Below are 23,080 nucleotides of genomic sequence, written 5' to 3'. Positions count from 1 at the left end.
ACTCCACCAAGTAATTAATTGAAGATCAATCAACATCGCTGAGGCTGCGTGTCTCTCTCTCCATGTGGTGAGATGTTAACTACCTCTCCTGGCATACAGGAAGTCGTGGGTACGAACCCGACCCTGACGCTTGCTGTATATTTGGAGTTTGCGTGTCTCTCTCTCTCTCTCCCCGTGGTTGCGTTGATTTCCCTCTGGATCCCACTCCACATGCAGAGAGTTTTCATGCAGGAGGCGTTGCAAACCAATGCGCCCCCTGCATTAATGACGGAGGCGCAGGGACAGACGTTCGATCTGCGGACGGCGGTCTTGTCGCACGGCCAGCTCTGTGTCGCCTCATCTCGATCCCGCGATCCCAACCAGGTGAAAGTCCGCATCGAACCGAACCCCCGGCAAGGCCATCTACTTAACGACGAGAGGAAATTCACACGAAATGTCGTTTTCAATGAATAAGCTTTTAATGAAGAAATACAATTATCTAATTCAAAAAAATAATACAGTACAAAGTTGTTTCATTTTCAAACTTCAAAACGGAGCATCGGGAGCTTGCGTGGAGGCGTCGTTCGTGTGCAATTCTTTTCGTGACTTTCCTGGCCCAAGGCCGTAAATGGTTGTGAGGGGCGCCGCAGGCGGTCAGGCTTGCTCCAACCCTCGGTTGTGAACATCCAGACGTTAATCAGCAAGGACCATTTCTCGTGCTAATTCGACAAAACCTACGTCAACACGTAATACAAAATTATAATTCGTGTTGTAGAGAATGTATCTCCTCTATGTGTAACTTTTGAGTGGTATGCCTTGTAACTGATAAATGATCCGAGTGTGCTGCCTATTTAAAAAAACAATGAGTTGCTCCAGAGGGAGATGCTTCCTGAAAACACAAAAATACCCTTTGACCTGTATCACAAGAACAATGAGTCTCACCCGAGTTATCTGTACAGGTTACTTCCAAAACACACACTTTGTCCAAGCATCACTTATTCAATGTTTGACCCTCATAGGCAAAATGTTACATGTACGCACACAATCAGACAAGTATTAATTCTAAATTATTGACAGGAATATTAACAAAATTGAAATACTGCACTGAAATATACTGCATCAGGTTACATCGTACTAACAAGAAGCTATTTTAAAACATACACACCGTATGCTTAACAATGTATATACAACATTCTATTGTGTCATTCAAAACGAGTAGACCATTGCCTGCTGGCATCTGGGTCAAAATGTACCAAATTCTAAACATTACCTACAAACTCCACAACTGAGATGCCACATCAACAATCACCCCCTACTGACAGGCTCTTGTCCACATGCAGGCCGGTACAGGGCCACCACCTTGTGCCACACAGGGGCAGCTGCTACTTGGGGATGCTCTTCGAGTGTTTGAGACGAGATACGACGCAAAACTCCGAATTGCCAGAGGCGATAAAGCAAGCACCATATAAATGCAATTATGATAACATAGTCAACGCTTGGGAGCTTATTGGCATTCGCTCCTGGTTAGAGATCTACCCAACCCACAGGTCCACAAAGACTGGCCACTGTTACGCTGCAGGTTGATCCTAGGAATTGAGTGTTGAACTTCACATTCTTGTCATTAAAGGCCTGTGACAAAGGTGCATCTATTGGAGCGACATCGTCTCAAGCTTACACATCTACCGGGTCTCCATTTGACTTTGTATTGTCTCGGAGGAAGTCCACCCACACTTCCACTTCCACGAACTGCTGGGAGTTGCCTCGCTCTGCCTCAGTCAGAATTATCCTCCTGCTTCACGTTGCCTCCATCGATGTGAAGGTCCGATTTTGGAGTTGAATCTTCATCTTCACATTTGACCTTCACTTCTTCGCTCTTCACCATCACTTCTTCACATTTGACCTTCACTTCTTCGCTCTTCACCATCACTTCTTCACATTTCACCTTCACTTCTTCGCTCTTCACCATCACTTCTTCACATTTCACCTTCACTACTTCGCTCTTCATCATCACTTCTTCACATTTCACCTTCACCTCTTCATATTTTACCTCGATACCTTTAAAAGTGTCCAGGCTGGGATTTTCTTCCGGTTCTTGTTTCATGAGGGATGGGCTCATTGCGGCACTTTGACTTTCACAAGCTGATTTCAGACCCCACTCCTTGTGGATCTTCTGATGCTTTTGAGATCTCTGGTGTACATGAAGATTTGATGAATGTGCAAATGCCTTCCCACACACACTGCACTTGAAGGGTTTTTCTCCCGTGTGTGTTCTCTGGTGTTCTACAAGAGTACATGACTGTGCAAACGCCTTCCCACACACACTGCACGTGAAGGGTTTCTCTCCCGTGTGTGTTCTCTTGTGTGCTACAAGAGCAGATGAATCTGTAAACGCCTTCCCACACACACTGCACTTGAAGGGTTTCTCTCCCGTGTGTGTTCTCTTGTGTGCTACAAGAGCAGATGAATCTGTAAACGCCTTCCCACACACACTGCACTTGAAGGGTTTCTCTCCCGTGTGAGTTCTCTGGTGTGTTACAAGAGTAGATGACTGCGCAAACCCCTTCCCACACACACTACACTTGAAGGGTTTTTCTCCCGTGTGTGTTCTCTGGTGTTTTTTAAGAGTAGATGACTGTGCAAACGCCTTCCCACACACACTACACTTGAAGGGTTTCTCTCCCGTGTGTGTTCTCTGGTGTGCTACAAGACTTGATGACTGTGTAAACGCCTTCCCACACACACTGCACTTGAAGGGTTCATCTCCTGTGCGAGTTATCTGGTGCCGTGTCAAATCTCCAGTACGATCCGGGTTGTTTTCACGCCGGACGCATTTCTGCCTTTTTGCACCGAGCCGCGCCGAGTGCCTTTGCTCCATGAGACAAATTCTGCAGAGGAAGCGACAGCTGCAGAGAGAAAAAAAAATATCCACACCATCTACACGTCAGTATCGATGCACAGAGGAATGCATACACACAGTCACACGTGACTTACATGTCTATACTTATTCATATATTCATGTTGTAGTGAAAAAGCGTCCCAAATTCATCACACGGGCTGTTATGGCACACAATGAGTGGGCAAATGTCACAATCGTGCCTGGAAGCCCTCGTATCTTCAAAATGAATGTTAACCCAAAACTCCGAGCACACAATTTCGGCTTTCTGGCTTCAAAAGGAACATTTATGAAAGCTAAATTCAGCTGACATAGCAAAGGGTGTTGAAAATAATACTATTTGTGTTATGCAGAAATGCATAAATTAATGTTCAATTGCAACTTAGAGGTGTGAAGCCAGGCACAGATGTCCTTGAATGCTGGGATGAACAGTTCCGACTTCAGCTGCACGTTTGATGTGATAACTTCCTGACTCCATTCTTACAAAGAGTTCCGGAGAAAAACTAAATAAACTACTGTTTTGCGATAACCGCCATACTCTAATAGAGTTAATAGACTTTACTGCAAATACAAACTTGACACTGTCACACACTCAGAGGTGGAGCCAGGATTTTCAGGTAGGGGGGGCAACCCCTCCAGCAATGAAAAATGAGAGGAGTTGTTAGTAAGTAGAGAGTTGTTAGTAAGGAGTTGTTAGTAAGTAAAGAGTTGTTAGTAAGTAAGGAGTTGTTAGTAAGTAAGGAGTTGTTAGTAAGTAGGGAGTTGTTAGTACGTAAAGAGTTGTTAGTAGGGAGTTGTTAGTAAGTAGGGAGTTGTTCGTAAAGAGTTGTTACTAAGGACTTGTCCCTTATATTCTTAGCTCTTTCGGTAAAGTCACGTTGAAGGGAAACAATAAAATAATAAAATATATATAAAACAATAAAAATTCTCACGACGTTTCGACCATAACACAAACGGTTGTGTTATGGTCGAAACGTCGTGATAATTTTTATTGTTTTATATATATTAGTATTTTATTGTTTCCCTTCAACGTGACTTTACCGAAAGCACTAAGAATATGAATTACTGCAGTCACGAAAGCTTTAAATCAAAATTTGACTTGTCCCTTGCTTTTTAATCAACGCGTGTGAAAGGCATCACGCTCGCTGAAGGTGTTTGCCATCAGGGAAGTCGTGTACTGTATACGCAACTGCGCACAATTCTGTGAGTCGCTTGTAACTGCTTTGCCGTTAATTATTGCCAATTATGGACTCGCACTGTTGTCCTCTCATAGAGTCCCTGGCACGTAATAATATGCCACACGGTGGCAGTGGGGGTCGCAAAATGCTGATTTATCTATATATATAAAAAGGAAAATGTGTGGATATGTGTGTCTGGTCGAAATGTTTAGCATACTTCCCAACATGCTACACACTTGAGACTTGGCATGTCGGTAGGTTCCATATTGTACACAACGTAAAAAGAATAAAAATAGACTTTTAAATTCTGGGGGGGGGAGGAGGGTGGGGGAATGACCATGACGTTTGTGGAGTCAACCCGCAACACACCTGAGTTAAGCGCTCTGTAATGTTTACCCCTACCATATGGCTCTTCGTGCGCTGTACTTCTAGGAGGTGTTAACAGCGTGCAGGGAGATTTTAGGTGGCACTTCGCTCCTGGCTGATGAAGCCATTGGCTTCTCGGAGTTTCAATACATATCCGTGCGAAGAACAGGTACAACGGCTATCTTAAATATAAAGCAGAACATTACACCTGTTTGTGTGACGCAGCAAAACCTCTCCAACGCTGTGCTCTGGCGTCATGAAATTTTCACAGCTCATGCTGTCTGGAATTTCTAAGTGAACGCGACTATTTTCAGCTGGCCACGTCATTCCCTTCCCGAGTGGCCAAAATCGACCTTGCGTAGAAGTGGATTAAGGTTAAATTTCCATTAGTGAAAACATCCGATTTAGGTTACTTGATTTGTTTCGGCTTTTTTCCTTCGTGCGAGCATCAACATTTCCGGGTTTTTCAGTGAAATATAAAGGAATATGAAATGTATCCAAGACAAGAATCCAAGTCCCGGGCGAAGCCGGGTAGTGAAGCTAGTTACTAATAAACCCCAAGGATCCGATCGAAATTAGGGATTTCGATCGGATCGTTGGGGAGGAACGTGCCACCCCACCCCCACTGGCTCCACCACTGTCACACACTGGCATGATTCACAGGTGGTGGTGTGTCCAGACCCACGCCTGGCCACCTTCACCTGCTCAGTATTAATGGTTCCTCACTCCACCAAGTAATTCATTGAGGATAAATCAACACAGCCGAGGCTGCCTGTCTCTCTCACTCTCCCCGTGGTCGCATGGATTTCCTTCCCGATCCCCGGGTTTCCTCTCCACATGTAGAGAGTGAACACGGCCACGCGCCCAAAGTGAACACCGCCATGCATCCAGAGTGAACACCGCCACACGTCTAGAGTGAACACCACCACGCGTCTAGAGTGAACACCGCCACACGTCTAGAGTGAACACCGCCTTGCGCCCAGAGTGAACACCACCAGGCGTCTAGAGTGAACACCACCACGCGTCTAGAGTGAACACCACCACGTGTCTAGAGTGAACACCGCCACGCGTCTAGAGTGAACACCGCCACGCGTCTAGAGTGAACACCGCCACGCGTCTAGAGTGAACACCGCCACGCGTCTAGAGTGAACACCGCCACACGTCTAGAGTGAACACCGCCACACGTCTAGAGTGAACACCGCCACGCGTCTAGAGTGAACACCGCCACGCGTCTAGAGTGAACACCGCCACGCGTCTAGAGTGAACACCGCCACACGTCTAGAGTGAACACCGCCACACGTCTAGAGTGAACACCGCCACGCGTCTAGAGTGAACACCGCCACGCTGTTGACAAGCCCCACCTTGTTATTGTTGTTGTGGGCAGGTCGCTTCTGAAAACAAGAGCGGTACAGCAGCTCAACGTGGGCGTGGCCTGGTAAAAAAATAAAAAAAACTGTGAATATTTAAAACAAAACAAAGTTACAGAGTAGCGAGGCAGGTGAAGAGAAATTAAAACTTAAGCAAGATACTCTTCGGTTCTTTCGGTAAAGTCACGTAGAAAAAATAAAGAAGTGAAATAATAGTTTCAGTTTCATTTATTTGGTATAGCCCTGTGAGCCATTCGGCTCTTGAATCGGGTGCAACCGCAACAAACAAAAACATGAACAAGAAAACATCTTGAAGTGACTGTGACTGTGCAAACAGAAAATCCAGGGGAAAACAGCAAAATATTCCACAATAAGCACCGTACACCATCGCTGTGTGCAAATAGCATGCGACGTTTTGATTGCAACACAAGCAATCATCATCAGGTACAAGTGAAAAAGAGAGAACCTAGTAAAACTTAGAAACGTAATGCAATACAACACAGAGAGTCGGCTAACGTAGCAGTCAACAACACCCCAGCTGGTTGATAACGTTCTTCCAAAGATTGCTCAATTTGAGAGAGAGACAAAACACAGACACGGAGACACATAGACAGAGAGAGATAACACAGAGACACACAGAGAGAGACACACAGAGAGAGACACACACATAGGCACACAGAGATACAACGCCTCTGTGTCGAAGCCTTAAATAGAGAGAGAGGGGGGGGTAGAGAAATGAGCAAGTCAATGCAAGGCCGTAGCCATGGAGTCAACATTGGGGGGGACCAAATCTTCCAGGGGGTCTGGGAACCCCCCCCCAGAAAAAAATTTTAATTTGAAAACTTATTTCCTGCCATTTCCTGCATAAAATATTTTTAAAATTCACCAACACATGGGATGGAATTTATTTTATTTGATACAATAATGTCCACGAGTGTATTGTATTACATTGCTCTGTTTTTACTTTTTACACCTTTTCTTCTTTCATAGTATGTAATGGCAGAGATTAGGGATTCATAAAGTACAACGCAATCATATAAACAGAAATCTATGCATTGTTATATGAAGACAAGTCCAGATTTTGTGGCCAAGGTTTAGCAAATTGTTGTTTTTATTAACATAGCATAGCAATTATTATTTAGAAAACATTTTTATAGCAATATTATATATTGTATATTGCTATAGCAATATATTGGGGGGGGGGACATTTTGAGCATATTTGATCAATGGGAGGGTTGTGTCCCCCAATATATATAATTATTAAAATATATTATAATTATGGCCTTGTGTCAATGAGAGATTTGGAGCTTTGGTAACTGCAGTAAATAATAATAACACGAGGACACACACACAGAGAGAGAGAGAAAGCACACTTAATCAAACAAACTGAGTACATCTTCTTTGGTTCTTTCGGTAAAGTCACGTAGAATGAGAAAATAATAAATTGAAAAAATAAAATAACACAATAATATTTTCACGACGTTTCGGCCACAACACAAGCGGCCTTCATCAGGTGAAGGGACGAGACTGTCTGGTAGGACAGTGCTGGAGTGAAAGAGCCACGTTCAGATCACGACCTTTAAGCTGTATGAGAGGAAACAAAGCACCTTGACAAAGGAATTAGCATAGAATTTAGCATTGAAATGGCTGAGTGATTAGCTTGTGACTGGTCACAGAAATAGCTATGTTAAAGCATACACATCCGCAGTCACAAGCTAATCACTCAGCCATTTCAATGCTAAATTCTATGCTAATTCCTTTGTCAAGGCGCTTTGTTTCCTCTCACACAGCTTAAAGGTCGTGATCTGAACGTGGCTCTTTCACTCCAGCGCTGTCCTACCAGACAGTCTCGTCCCTTCACCTGATGAAGGCCGCTTGTGTTGTGGCCGAAACGTCGTGAGAATATTATTGTGTTATTTTATTTTATCAATTTATTATTTTATTCTCATTCTACGTGACTTTACGGAAAGAACCAAAGATGAATCATTGCAGTCACGAAAACTTTAAATCGAAACTGAGTACAATTACGAAATCTAATGCAATGCAACACAGAGAGTCGGTCAACACACAAGTAACGCATAGCCTGGTTGATTACTTTCTTACGAAGATTGCTCAAATAAGCAAGAGAATTGAAGCAAACGCGATCAGGCGAGGGCAGGAGGCAAGACGCCACGTGGCAAGGCCCCGCACTGTAAAGTTCCAACCTGGACATCGCTTCCAAGCTCGCTGCTACTCAATTGACATCCCTACGAGAGAGAGCGAGGCTCTACCTCGGTAAACAACAAACACCACCACAAACACAACAAACACCACCACAAACACAACAACCACCACAACCGTGATGAGAATTTCTCACCTCGGATTTCAGTTCACGCGCGGAGCGGCAGATTCCTGTTACTTCGTGACGTCACGTGGCAGCAGGAGGTGACATGACGTCACTTGCGGGGAACAAGACACTCCCCTCTCGCAACGAGCGGGTCTTAATTTAAATAAATTACGTTGGAGTAGCTTTGCCCAAATAAGGATTGTACTTGAACAGACAACGGAAGTGACTCAGGCAGAGGTGACGTCATGCTCAAGGGCACGGTGGACGGGGTGGGGTGAACACCTTGGTGACATGACGTCACTAGCGAGGTACACCTCACCCTGGCGTTTCACGCCGATGAGGTAATGCTGAGTGGTGACGGTGACGTCACAGAGCAGGATTCATTTTCCATTGCTCCCTCCCTTGATCAGAGACCCCTTGGGTGTGTGAGCTCAGCAACAACAACGTGGGCATTATTGTGTACACACACAGTGTGTGTGTGTACACTGTGTGTGTGTGTACACTGTGTGTGTGTGTACACTGTGTGTGTGTACGCTGTGTGTGTACACTGTGTACACTGTGTGTGTGTACACTGTGCGTACACTGTGTGTGTGTACACTGTGTGTGTGTGTACACTGTGTGTGTGTGTACACTGTGTGTATACACTGTGTGTGTGTGTACACTGTGTGTGTGTACACTGTGTGTGTGTGTACACTGTGTGTGTGTGTGTACACTGTGTGTGTGTACATTGTGTGTGTACACTGTGTGTGTGTACACTGTGTGTGTGTGTACACTGTGTGTGTTCACTGTGTGTGTGTGTACACTGTGTGTGTGTACACTGTGTGTGTGTGTACACTGTGTGTGTACGCTGTGTGTGTGTACACTGTGTGTGTGTACACTGTGTGTGTACACTGTGTGTGCACACTGTCTGTGTACACTGTGTGTGTGTACACTGTGTGTGTGTGTACACTGTGTGTGTACACTGTGTGTGTGTACTGTGTGTGTACACTGTGTGTGTACACTGTGTGTGTGTGTACAGTGTGTGTGTGTGTACACTGTGTGTGTGTACACTGTGTGTGTGTGTACACTGTGTGTGTACACTGTGTGTGTGTACACTGTGTGTGTGTACACTGTGTGTGCACACTGTCTGTGTACACTGTGTGTGTGTGTACAGTGTGTGTGTGTGTACACTGTGTGTGTGTACACTGTGTGTGTGTGTACACTGTGTGTGTGTACACTGTGTGTGTGTACACTGTGTGTGTGTACACTGTGTGTGCACACTGTCTGTGTACACTGTGTGTGTGTGTACACTGTGTGTGTGTGTACACTGTGTGTGTACACTGTGTGTGTACACTGTGTGTGTGTACACACTGTGTGTGTGTACACTGTGTGTGTGTACACAGTGTGTGTGTGTACACTGTGTGTGTACACTGTGTGTGTGTGTACTGTGTGTGTATACTGTGTGTGTGTGTACACTGTGTGTGTACACTGTGTGTGTGTACTGTGTGTGTGTGTACACTGTGTGTGTGTACACTGTGTGTGTACACTGTGTGTGTACACTGTGTGTGTACACTGTGTGTGTGTGTACACTGTGTGTGTACACTGTGTGTGTGTACTGTGTGTGTACACTGTGTGTGTACACTGTGTGTGTGTACACACTGTGTGTGTGTACACTGTGTGTGTACACACTGTGTGTGTGTACACTGTGTGTGTACACTGTGTGTGTGTACTGTGTGTGTACACTGTGTGTGTGTACTGTGTGTGTACACTGTGTGTGTACACTGTGTGTGTGTACACACTGTGTGTGTGTACACTGTGTGTGTGTACACTGTGTGTGTACACTGTGTGTGTGTACACTGTGTGTGTGTGTACTGTGTGTGTGTACACTGTGTGTGTACACTGTGTGTGTACACTGTGTGTGTGTACACTGTGTGTGTATGTACTGTGTGTGTATACACAGTGTGTGTGTACACTGTGTGTGTACTGTGTGTGTACACTGTGTGTGTGTACACTGTGTGTGTGTACACACTGTGTGTGTACACACACACAGTGTGTGTACACACACAGTGTGTGTGTACACTGTGTGTGTACACACTGTGTGTGTACACACACACAGTGTGTGTACACACACAGTGTGTACACACACTGTGTGTGTACACTGTGTGTGTACACTGTGTGTGTGTACACTGTGTGTGTACTGTGTGTGTACACTGTGTGTGTGTACACTGTGTGTGTGTACACTGTGTACGTGTACACACTGTGGGGGGACGCAGTCATCTCAGTCAGTTGACCAATGGCATCTTTTCATCAATTTATTATTTCCCAAAAAATGTTTTTCTTTTTTGTTTTCTATTTGCGTAACTTTACTGAAAGAACCAAGAATATGGTAGCACATTCTCTATTTATGGCAGAGGTTCAAGGTTCAAATCCGACAGACACATCTGGCTACCCCAGTAACATTCACCACAATATGCGCAGTCTGCTTCACGGCAGCTGTAAAACAGCGTTGTGTCATTCACAACGCACAGGTCATTGCATATTCTTAGTTTTTTCGGTAAAGTCACGTTGAAGAGAAACAACAAAATAATAAAATATATATAAAACAATAAAAAATTCTCACGACGTTTCGACCATAACTCAAACGGTCATCTTCAGGTGTGTTGGTTTGCATAAATTTATTTTTAAACGGCGCATTTATTTATTTATAAAAAACGTTGGCGTCACGCGCAGCGATTGGCAGTTTACCCAGGACTAGTCCATCTATATTTTGAAAAGAGGAGGGGGGAGACGAAATTTTTTATAATGTATGCTGTCTGAAAGCCACTGTAAGCGTGAACAATCAATTAAGAACTGAAATGGTTTATCAAATCTTTCCAATGATTGCTAAGATAGAATCCATCTTCTCGGTTGAAATTGTCTCTGTGCTTGTATATGTGGATAGCCTCATGAACGAATCTCTCATGGAAGCCAGATGGCTTACAAAGAACCTCTGTCTTGGAAAAGTCAATGGCATGTGAGCCTACTGAATTAGAACAATGATCTGCTACAGCCGAGGTGTTGGTCCTACCGTGTTTAAGGTCTGCTTTGTGTTCACGAATGCGGTCCGAGACATGGCGTTTGGTTTCTCCAATGTAACTACTACCACAGAGGCAACTTAGTTTGTAGACACCGGGTATTGTATGTCCGGAATCACATCTTTTACAGACGGAACCAGATCACGGATTTTATGTAATGTGTTGAAACGGACCTGGATCTTGTGTTTATTCAAGATTTTGGAGATCTTTTTTTTCGTGATCCCCGCAATGTAGGGTATCCGATTTACCATGGAAGTCGAAAAAGATGGCAAGCTACCTTTTTTGGATGTCCTAATTAAAAAGAGACCTGATGGTTCAATGAGCCACTCTGTCTACAGGAAAGCTACCCATACGGATGCTTATCTGAAACCAGATTCCCACCATCCCTTTGCTTTCCTGAGCGGGAGTGTGAGCGGGAGTGTGAGGGTGAGCGGGAGAGTGAACAGAGAGTATGGAGGGGGGTAGCTGAGAGTCGTAAAACACTTGAACTTTGAATTCTACAAGTTACCTGAATCGCACTCAGAAAGCCGTAGACTCATTACACAGAGACCCATAGACTCACCACACAGAGACCCACAGACTCACCACAGAGAGATCCACAGACTCACCACAGAGAGACCCACAGACTCACCACACAGAGACCCACAGACTCACCACACAGAGACCCACAGACTCACTACACAGAGACCCACAGACTCACCACACAGAGACCCACAGACTCACCACACAGAGACCCACAGCCTCACCACAGAGAGACCCACAGACTCACCACACAGAGACCCATAGACTCACCACACAGAGACCCACAGACTCACCACACAGAGACCCACAGACTCAGCACACAGAGACCCACAGACTCACCACACAGAGACCCACAGACTCACCACACGGAGACCCACAGACTCACCACAGAGAGACCCACAGACTCACCACAGAGAGACCCACAGACTCAGCACACAGAGACCCACAGACTCACCACACAGAGACCCACAGCCTCACCACAGAGAGACCCACAGACTCACCACACAGAGACCCATAGACTCACCACACAGAGACCCACAGACTCACCACACAGAAACCCACAGACTCAGCACACAGAGACCCACAGACTCACCACACAGAGACCCACAGACTCACCACACAGAGACCCACAGCCTCACCACAGAGAGACCCACAGACTCACCACACAGAGACCCATAGACTCACCACACAGAGACCCACAGACTCACCACACAGAGACCCACAGACTCAGCACACAGAGACCCACAGACTCACCACACAGAGACCCACAGACTCACCACACAGAGACCCACAGACTCACCACAGAGAGACCCACAGACTCACCACAGAGAGACCCACAGACTCAGCACACAGAGACCCACAGACTCACCACACAGAGACCCACAGACTCACCACACAGAGACCCACAGACTCACCACAGAGAGACCCACAGACTCACCACACAGAGACCCACAGACTCAGCACACAGAGACCCACAGACTCAACACACAGAGACCCACAGACTCACCACACAGAGCCCCTGTGAAAAAAGAGCATCGTAGCTCATTAGATTTCTCATGCAGTGTAAATATTCTGATTCACGCGGCGCTGGGGTAGTACTGCGTGGTGGCCACAGGGGGGCGCTGGGGTAGTACCGCGTGGTGGCCACAGGGGGGCGCTGGGGTAGTACCGCGTGGTGGCCACAGGGGGCGATGGGGTAGTACCGCGTGGTGGCCACAGGGGGGCGCTGGGGTAGTACCGCGTGGTGGCCACAGGGGTGCGCTGGGGTAGTACCGCGTAGTGGCCACAGGGGGGCGCTGGGGTAGTACCGGGTCGTGGCCACAGGGGGGCGATGGGGTAGTACCGCGTGGTGGCCACAGGGGTGCGCTGGGGTAGTACCGCGTGGTGGCCACAAGGGGGCGCTGGGGTAGTACCGCGTGGTGTCCACAGGGGGGCGCTGGGGTAGTGTCGCTGCTGCTGCGGGGTCCACGTTCTGCTCTGCTCCCCACCCCTCTTCTTCCTCCCCCCCTACTGCCGAGGCCTCTATAGCCTCGTGCCACGGCAGATCTCTCGCTGTGCTTGTCCCACCCGATGACGATTATTTTAATTATTTTATTTCTTCATAACTTTACCTAAAAAAACTAAAAGTATTTCCTGTAGTCACGACAGCTCCAAATCAAATTTTTGTTTTACCTACGCCGGTTTTAAGCCAAAAGAAGCCAAATTTTCAGCAGCAGCGGCACTGAGCGGCGTCTTCACGGCTCCCTCGCAGCCAACCGCGCTTGGGACTAACGCCAGGACGCCGCAGCACCAGCGACTCACAACTAGGGGGGGATGCGCGGGTGACGTCTGGCAGGGGCAACTGCTGTCGTACTGTGCTGGCCTGTACTGCACTTTGTCCACCAGAGGGCAGACTTAACCACGAATTGAATGCCTGTGGTACTGCACTTTGTCCACCAGATGGCAGACTTAGCCACGAATTGAATGCTCGTGGTACTAAATCTTGACCTGTGGCACTGCACCTGTCCACTAGAGGGGAGACTTAACCTCGAATTGAATGCTTGTGGTACTAAATCTTGACCTGTGGTACTGCACCGGTCCACCAGAGGGCAGACTTAACCACGAATTGAATGCTTGTGGTACTGCACGTTGTCCACCAGATGGCAGACTTAACCACGAATTGAATGCTGGTGGTACTGCACTTTTTCTTCTTTGGTTCTTTCGGTAAAGTCACCACTTAGAATGGGAATAAAATAATACATTGATACAATAAAATAATACAATGAAATTCTCACGACGTTTCGGCCACAAACACAAGCGCCCTTCATCAGGTGAAGGCTGTCTGGAGGACAGCGCTCGAGCGAAAAAAGCCACGCTCAGATCGCGACCTTTAAGCTGTGTGAGAAGAAACAGAGCGCCTTGACAAAGGAATTACCATAGAATTTAGCATTGAAACGGCTGTGTGATTAGCTTGTGACTGGTCACAGAACTGGCTATGTTAAAGTCAGAGCATACACATTCACAGAGGCACCTAGTACAAATCAAACAGGAGAATTTAGCACCTGTCCACCAGAGGGCAGACGTAACCACGAATTGAATGCTTGTGGTACTAAATCTTGACCTGTGGTACTGCACCTGTCCACCAGAGGGCAGACGTAACCACGAATTGAATGCTCGTGGTACTAAATCTTGACCTGTGGTACTGCACCTATCCACCAGAGGGCACACGTTACACGTCAAGCGCCGGTAATAAAAAGGAAACTCTGCGGCCGATTTGCTCTGCAATTCTTTATTCCTTCACGGATTTTCACGTAACAAACTACTGCGTTGACATGCCAAGCATGTCCCATACGTTTACCCCGTTGAATATTTGGTGAATATCGCTGCTGAAATTGCTTGGGAATGCAGTGCGTTTGACTGCGCCCTTCATATCGGCAACAATCAAATCCTTCATCGACTTCAATGCAAAATGCCGCCCCGGTTGCCCAAGTCACACAAGCAAGTGGCGTTTGCCTTTCGACTCTACTCGACAATTAGCGCCATAAACAATTCAACTCACCTCGCTGAGACACGTTTAAAGGCATATGGGTTAGGGTTACGGGTTTGGGTTATGTGTTAGCGTTATGGTTAGGGTGCGGGTTAGGCTTTATGGTTAGGGGTTTAGGTTAAGGGTTAAGGTTAGGGGTTAGGGTTTCGGTTTAGGGGTTAGAGTTTAGGTTTAGGGGTTAGAGTTTAGGTTTAGGGGTTAGGGTTTAGGTTTAGGGGTTAAGGTTAAGGTTTAGGGGTTAGGGTTTAGGTTTAGGGCTGAGGGTTGGGGTAGTTAGGGTTAAGGCACCTATGCAGTTTTTAGCCAAAATTATCCAAATTTTCATAGCTACATTTACCAATAAAAAGTGAATTCCTCCCATTTGTTTAGCATTACTATGCTCTATATTACATTAAAAGTGTGACATCTCACCATGAACATTTCATGTAAAAAAAAAGCAAATCGGATTACTAACTTATGCCGTTTTTGGTCAATATTGGGCAAATTTCTACAGCTTTATTTTTCAACAAAAGTGCAATCCTCTGGTGTGTTCCGCCTGAGTATTTATTTCGTTAAAAAGTTGGAAATTTTACCATGAAATTTTAAAGTAAAAAAAATAAAACCTCTGCAGTTCATGGCCAAAATGAGCCAAGTTTCCATAGCTTTATTTTTCAATAAAAAGTGCATTCATACATTGTGTTTGCTGTAGTAGGCTACATATTACACACATTTACAATTTCACAATAAAATTTTCAACTCACAGGAAAAAAATCGGCATACCTTTTTTGGCCAAAAAGCAAATTGGTATACTAACCTATGCCGTTTTTGGACAAAATTGTGTTAGGGTTTGGGTGAAGGTTAGGGGTTAGGGGTTAGGGTTAATGTTAGGGGTTAGTGTTAGGGCTTATGGTTAGGAGTTAGGGTAGGATTAGGGGAGGATTAGGGTCAATGTTAGGGTTAGGGGTTAGGGGTTATGGTTAGGGTTTATGGGTTAGGGTTAAGGGTTGGGGGTTAGAGTGTTGTTGTGGAGAATGTATCTACTAGATGTGCTCTGCCTTGTAACCGATTACAAATCTGTACCAAAAATGAATTTCAAATGTAGTCTCTTAAAATTACCTCCTTGCTATGAAGCAGATCAGCAGACACGACATCTTTCATTTATCGATCTCTCCACGAAACAAAGGAATGTTTTACACAACCTATAACTAGCACAGCCTTCTGGGAGTGCATCATTGATTCAGTGCAAGCCACATGTGGACCCTTATTGGTGCACAGCGTCTCAACAGCAGCCGGGCTTGCTTCAACCGTTACGGACATCCAGACGTTAATCAGCAAGGACCATTTCTTGTCCTAGTTAGAAAAAAATCTACGTCAACACGTAATACAAAATTATAATTCGTGTTGTCGAGAATGAATCTCCTCTACGTGTAACTTTTGAGTGGTATGCCTTGTAACTGATTAATGATCCGAGTGTGCTCCCTATTTCAAAGACAATGAGTTGATCCGGAGAGAGATGCTTCCTGAAAACACAAAAACACCCTTTGACCTGTATCACAAGAACAATGAGTCTCACCTGAGTTATCTGTACAGGTTACTTCCAAAACACACACTTTGTCCTAACATCACTTATTCAATGTTTGTCCCTTATAGACAAAATGTTACATGTACGCACACAATCGGACAAGTATTCATTCTAAATTATTGAGTCATTTTAACTAAATTTTATAACTGCACTGAAATATACTGTATCAGGTTACATCGTATTAACATTACGATATTTAAAAAAAATACACACCGTCTGCTTAACAGTGTATGTACAAGATACTATTGTGTCAATCAAAACGATTAGGCCATTGTATGCACACGTTTGGGTCAAAATGTATCAAATTCTAAACATTACCTACAAACTCCACAACTGAGATGCCACATCAAACATCGCCCCCTACTGACAGGCTCTTGTCCACATGCAGGCCGGTGCAGGGCCACCACCTTGTGCCACACAGGGGCAGCTGCTACTTGGGGATGCTCTTCGAGTGTTTGAGACGAGATACGACGCAAAACTCCGAATTGCCAGAGGCGATTAAGCAAGCACCATATAAATGCAATTATGATAACATAGTCAACGCTTGGGAGCTTATTGGCATTCGCTCCTGGTTAGAGATCTACCCAACCCACAGGTGCACAAAGACTGGCCACTGTTACCCTGCAGGTTGATACTAGGAATTGAGTGTTCAACTTCACATTCTTGTCATTAAAGGCCTGTGACAAAGGTGCATCTATTGCAGCGACATCGTCTCCAGCTTACACATCTACCGGGTCTCCATTTGACTTTGTATTGTCTCGGAGGAAGTCCACCCACACCTCCACTTCCACAAACTGCTGGGAGTTGCCTCGCTCTGCCTCACAGTCAGAATTCTCCTCCTGCTTCACGTTGCCTCCATCGATGTGAAGGTCCGATTTTGGAGTGGAATCTTCATCTTCACATTTTACCTTCACTTCTTCGCTCTTCACCATCACTTCTTCACATTTCACCTTCACCTCTTCATATTTTACCTCGATACCTTTAAAAGTGTCCAGGCTGGGATTTTCTTCCGGTTCTTGTTTCATGAGGGGTGGGCTCATTGCGGCACTTTGACTTCCACAAGATGATTTCAGACTCCACTCCTTGTGGATCTTCTGATGCTTGTGTGTTCTTTGGTGTACATAAAGATTTGGTGACTGTGCAAACGCCTTCCCACACACACTGCACTTGAAGGGTTTCTCTCCCGTATGTGTTCGCTGGTGTGTTACAAGAGTAGATGAATCTGAAAACGCCTTCCCGCACAGAGTGCACTTGAAGGGTTTCTCTCCCGTGTGTGTTCTCTGGTGTGTTACAAGATTAGATGAATTTGAAAACGCCTTCCTGCACAGAGTGCACTTGAAGGGTTTCTCTCCTGTGTGTGTTCTCTGGTGTGTTACAAAAGTAGATGACTGTGCAAACGCCTTCCCACACACACTGCACTTGAAGGGTTTCTCTCCCGTGTGAGTTCTCTGGGGCCGTGTCAAATCTCCAGTACGATCCGGGTTGTTTTCACGCCGGTCGCATTGCTGCCTTTTTGCACCGAGCCGCGCCGAGTGCCTTTGCTCCATGAGACAAATTCTGCAGAGGAAGCGACAGCTGCAGAGAGAAAAAAAATATCCACACCATCTACACGTCAGTATCGATGCACAGAGGAATGCATACACACAGTCACACGTGACTTACATGTCTATACTTATTCATATATTCATGTTGTAGTGAAAAAGCGTCCCAAATTCATCACACGGGCTGTTATGGCACACAATGAGTGGGCAAATGTCACAATCGTGCCTGGAAGCCCTCGTATCTTCAAAATGAATGTTAACCCAAAACTCCGAGCACACAATTTCGGCTTTCTGGCTTCAAAAGGAACATTTATGAAAGCTAAATTCAGCTGACATAGCAAAGGGTGTTGAAAATAATACTATTTGTGTTATGCAGAAATGCATAAATTAATGTTCAATTGCAACTTAGAGGTGTGAAGCCAGGCACAGATGTCCTTGAATGCTGGGATGAACAGTTCCGACTTCAGCTGCACGTTTGCTGTGATAACTTCCTGACTCCATTCTTACAAAGAGTTCCGGAGAAAAACTAAATAAACTACTGTTTTGCGATAACCGCCATACTCTAATAGAGTTAATAGACTTTACTGCAAATACAAACTTGACACTGTCACACACTCAGAGGTGGAGCCAGGATTTTCAGGTAGGGGGGGCAACCCCTCCAGCAATGAAAAATGAGAGGAGTTGTTAGTAAGTAGAGAGTTGTTAGTAAGGAGTTGTTAGTAAGTAAAGAGTTGTTAGTAAGTAAGGAGTTGTTAGTAAGTAAGGAGTTGTTAGTAAGTAGGGAGTTGTTAGTACGTAAAGAGTTGTTAGTAGGGAGTTGTTAGTAAGTAGGGAGTTGTTCGTAAGGAGTTGTTACTAAGGACTTGTCCCTTATATTCTTAGCTCTTTCGGTAAAGTCACGTTGAAGGGAAACAATAAAATAATAAAATATATATAAAACAATAAAAATTCTCACGACGTTTCGACCATAACACAAACGGTTGTGTTATGGTCGAAACGTCGTGAGAATTTTTATTGTTTTATATATATTAGTATTTTATTGTTTCCCTTCAACGTGACTTTACCGAAAGCACTAAGAATATGAATTACTGCAGTCACGAAAGCTTTAAATCAAAATTTGACTTGTCCCTTGCTTTTTAATCAATGCGTGTGAAAGGTATCACGCTCGCTGAAGGTGTTTGCCATCAGGGAAGTCGTGTACTGTATACGCAACTGCGCACAATTCTGTAAGTCGCTTGTAACTGCTTTGCCGTTAATTATTGCCAATTATGGACTCGGACTGTTGTCCTCTCATAGAGTCCCTGGCACGTAATAATATGCCACACGGTGGCAGTGGGGGTCGCAAAATGCTGATTTATCTATATATATTAAATGGAAATGTGTGGATATGTGTGTCTGTTCGAAATGTTTAGCAAACTTCCCAACATGCTACACACTTGACACTTGGCATGTCGGTAGGTTCCATACTGTACACAACGTAAAAAGAATAAAAATAGACTTTTAAATTCTGGGGGGGGGGGGAGGAGGGTGGGGGAATGACCATGAAGTTTGTGGAGTCAACCCGCAACACACCTGAGTTAAGCGCTCTGTAATGTTTACCCCTACCATATGGCTCTTCGTGCGCTGTACTTCTAGGAGGTGTTAACAGCGTGCAGGGAGATTTTAGGTGGCGCTTCGCTCCTGGCTGATGAAGCCATTGGCTTCTCGGAGTTTCAATACATATCCGTGCGAAGAACGGGTACAACGGCTATCTTAAATATAAAGCAGAACATTACACCTGTTTGTGTGACGCAGCAAAACCTCTCCAACGCTGTGCTCTGGCGTCATGAAATTTTCACAGCTCATGCTGTCTGGAATTTCTAAGTGAACGCGACTATTTTCAGCTCGCCACGTCATTCCCTTCCCGAGTGGCCAAAATCGACCTTGCGTAGAAGTGGATTAAGGTTAAATTTCCATTAGTGAAAACATCGGATTTAGGTTACTTGATTTGTTTCGGCTTTTTTCCTTCGTGCGAGCATCAACATTTCCGGGTTTTTCAGTGAAATATAAGGGAATATGAAATGTATCCAAGACAAGAATCCAAGTCCCGGGCGAAGCCGGGTAGTGAAGCTAGTTACTAATAAACCCCAAGGATCCGATCGAAATTAGGGATTTCGATCGGATCGTTGGGGAGGAACGTGCCACCCCACCCCCACTGGCTCCACCACTGTCACACACTGGCATGGTTCACAGGTGGTGGTGTGTCCAGACCCATGCCTGGCCACCTTCACCTGCTCAGTATTAATGGTTCCTCACTCCACCAAGTAATTCATTGAGGATAAATCAACACAGCCGAGGCTGCCTGTCTCTCTCACTCTCCCCGTGGTCGCATGGATTTCCTTCCCGATCCCCGGGTTTCCTCTCCACATGTAGAGAGTGAACACGGCCACGCGCCCAAAGTGAACACCGCCATGCATCCAGAGTGAACACCGCCACACGTCTAGAGTGAACACCGCCACGCGTCTAGAGTGAACACCGCCACGCGTCTAGAGTGAACACCGCCACGCGTCTAGAGTGAACACCGCCACGCGTCTAGATTGAACACCGCCACGCGTCTAGAGTGAACACCGCCACGCGTCTAGAGTGAACACCGCCATGCATCTAGAGTTAACACCACCACACGTCCAGAGTGAACATCGCCACGCGTCTAGAGTGAACACCGCCACGCGCCCAGAGTGAACACCGCCACACGTCTAGAGTGAACACCGCCACGCTGTTGACAAGCCGCACCTTGTTGTTATTGTTGTTGTGGGCAGGTCGCTTCTGAAAACAAGAGCGGTTTCACCAGCTCAACGTGGGCGTGGCCTGGTAAAAAAATAAAAATAAAACTGTGAATATTTAAAACAAAGTTACAAAGTAGCGAGCCAGGTGAAGAGAAATTTAAACTAAAGCAAGATTCTCTTTGGTTCTTTCGGTAAAGTCAAGTAGAAATGAATAAATTAATTAAATAATAGTTTCAGTTTCATTTATTTAGTATAGCCCTGTGAGCCATTCGGCTCTTGAATCGGGTGCAACTGCAACAATCAAAAAACTTAAACATGAACAAGAAAACATCTTGAAGTGACAATGTGACTCTGCAAACAGAAAATCCAGGGAAAAACAGCAAAATATTCCACAAAAAGCACCCTACACCAACGCTGTGTGCAAATAGCATACGACGTTTCGATTGCAACACAAGCAATCATCATCAGGTACAAGTGAAAGAGAAATTAAACCTAGTTAAACTTAGAAACGTAATGCAATAACAACACAGAGAGTCGGCTAACGTAACAGTCAACAACACCCCACCTGGTTGATAACGTTCTTCCAAAGATTGCTCAATTTGAGAGAGAGACAAAACACAGACACGGAGACACATAGACAGAGATAACACAGAGACACACAGAGAGAGACACGCACACAGACAAACAACGCCTCTGTGTCGAGGCCTTAAATAGAGAGAGAGGGGGATAGAGAAATTAGCAAGTCAATGCAAGGCCGTAGCCATGGAGTCAACATTGGGGAAGACCAAATCTTCCAGGGGGTCTGGGAACCCCCCCCCCAGAAAAAAATGTAAATTTGAAAACTTATTTCCTGCAATTTCCTGCGTAAAATATTAACAAATTTCACTAACACATGGGATGGATTTTGTATTATTTGATACAATCATGTCTAATATTGTATTGTATTACATTGCTCAGTTTTTACTTTTTACACCTTTTCTTCTTTCATAGTATGTAATGGCAGAGATTAGGGATTCATAAAGTACAACGCAATCATATGAACAGAAATCTATGCATTGTTATATGAAGACAAGTCCAGATTTTGTGGCCAAGGTTTAGCAAATTGTTGTTTTTATTAACATAGCATAGCAATTATTATTTAGAAAACATTTTTATAGCAATATTATATTATATATATTGCTATAGCAATATATTGGGGGGGGGGGGATATTTTGAGCATATTTGATAATTGGGAGGGTTGTGTCCCGCAATATATATTATTATAATATATTATAATTATTATAATATATAATTACGGCCTTGTGTCAATGAGAGATTTGGAACTTTGGTGACTGCAGTAAATAATAATAAAACGAGCACACACACAGAGAGAGAGAAAGCACACTTAATAAAACTGAGTACAATTAGGAAATGTAATGCAACACAGAGAGTCGGTCAACACACAAGTAACGCATAGCCTGGTTGTTACTTTCTTACAAAGATTGCTCAACTAAGCGAGAGAATTGAAGCAAACGCGATCAGGCGAGGGCAGGAGGCAAGACGCCACGTGGCTAGGCCCCGCGCTGTAAAGTTCCAACCTGGACATCGCTTCCAAGCTCGCTGCTACTCAATTGACATCCCTACGAGAGAGAAAGCGAGGCTCTACCTCGGTAAACAACAACAAACACCACCACAAACACAACAACCACCACAACCACCATCACAACCACCACAACAACCACCACAAACACAACAATCACCACAACCACAACAACAACCACAACAACCACCACCACAAACAACAACCACCACAACCGCGATGAGAATTTCTCACCTCGGATTTCAGTTTACGCGCGGAGCGGCAGATTCCAGTTACCTCGTGACGTCACGCGGCAGGAGGCGGTGACATGACGTCACTTGCGGGGAACAAGACACTCCCCACCCACAATGAGCGGCTCTGTAAATTAAATAATTTATGTTAATGAGCCTGGCCTATAAGTGGAGGGATGGGGCGTGGGTGTCAAACTCGTCGCAATAAACTCGCGACGGCTTTCACGAAGACATTATGTTAATGAGCCGCCAGTCACCGTGAGTACATGTGCCCAAATAAGGATTGTACTTGAACAGATAACGAAAGCGACCCAGGCATGAGTGACGTCACGCTCAAGGGCGCGGTGGACGGGGTGGGGTGAACACCTTGGTGACATTACGTCACTAGCGAGGTACACCTCCCCCTGGCGTTTCACGCCGATAAGGTAATGCTGAGTGGTGACGTCACAGAACGTGGTTGGAGTTTAAGTTGATTTAGATTCATTTTCCATTGCTCCCTCCCTTGAACAGAGACCCCTTGGGTGTGTGAGCTCAGCAACAACGTGGACATTATTGTGTATACACTCTGTGTGTGTACACTGTGTGTGTGTACACTGTGTGTGTGTACACTGTGTGTGTGTATACACTGTGTGTGTACGTACACACACTGTGTGTGTACGTACACACACTGTGTGTGTACACTGTGTGTGTGTACAGTG

The 23,080-nt window shown here is 45.2% G+C and overlaps 2 protein-coding genes across 4 annotated transcripts; both read right to left on the bottom strand.

Annotated features, from left to right (window-relative positions):
- Window positions 1-439: 439 nt before the first annotated feature.
- Window positions 440-8,310, bottom strand: LOC142908288 (uncharacterized). Its single transcript, XM_076058774.1, has 3 exons — window positions 8,140-8,310; window positions 5,778-5,848; window positions 440-2,882 (listed from the first exon to the last, which is right to left on the bottom strand). Exon 3 carries the CDS (start codon window positions 2,852-2,854, stop codon window positions 1,751-1,753), a length of 1,104 nt encoding a protein of 367 aa, XP_075914889.1. The 5' UTR covers window positions 2,855-2,882; window positions 5,778-5,848; window positions 8,140-8,310; the 3' UTR covers window positions 440-1,750.
- Window positions 8,311-15,318: 7,008 nt separating this feature from the next.
- Window positions 15,319-22,614, bottom strand: LOC142908295 (uncharacterized). 3 transcript variants are annotated; one of them, XM_076058785.1, is made up of 3 exons: window positions 22,387-22,614; window positions 20,581-20,655; window positions 15,319-17,845 (listed from the first exon to the last, which is right to left on the bottom strand). In XM_076058785.1, exon 3 carries the CDS (start codon window positions 17,815-17,817, stop codon window positions 16,990-16,992), a length of 828 nt encoding a protein of 275 aa, XP_075914900.1. In that variant the 5' UTR covers window positions 17,818-17,845; window positions 20,581-20,655; window positions 22,387-22,614; the 3' UTR covers window positions 15,319-16,989. The 3 variants fall into 3 exon arrangements, with proteins under 3 accessions (XP_075914900.1, XP_075914902.1, XP_075914901.1); XM_076058787.1 differs by having other exon boundaries at window positions 22,429-22,614; XM_076058786.1 differs by lacking the exon at window positions 22,387-22,614 and adding an exon at window positions 22,151-22,306.
- Window positions 22,615-23,080: the final 466 nt, after the last annotated feature.

This window comes from Petromyzon marinus, assembly GCF_048934315.1.
Source record: "Petromyzon marinus isolate PM22_M1 ecotype Great Lakes invasive population chromosome 78 unlocalized genomic scaffold, UKy_Petmar_22M1.pri1.0 chr78_unloc.1, whole genome shotgun sequence".
NCBI lineage: Eukaryota > Metazoa > Chordata > Hyperoartia > Petromyzontiformes > Petromyzontidae > Petromyzon > Petromyzon marinus.
The sequence above is the reverse complement of the archived record's forward strand: the minus strand, read 5'-3'. Positions and strand labels throughout refer to the sequence as shown.

What these genes read in the sequence shown, in the direction of transcription:
- LOC142908295 (XM_076058785.1), bottom strand. Translation starts at nt 17,817, where the DNA reads ATGGAGCAAAGGCACTCGGCGCGGCTCGGTGCAAAAAGGCAGCAATGC.
- LOC142908288 (XM_076058774.1), bottom strand. Translation starts at nt 2,854, where the DNA reads ATGGAGCAAAGGCACTCGGCGCGGCTCGGTGCAAAAAGGCAGAAATGC.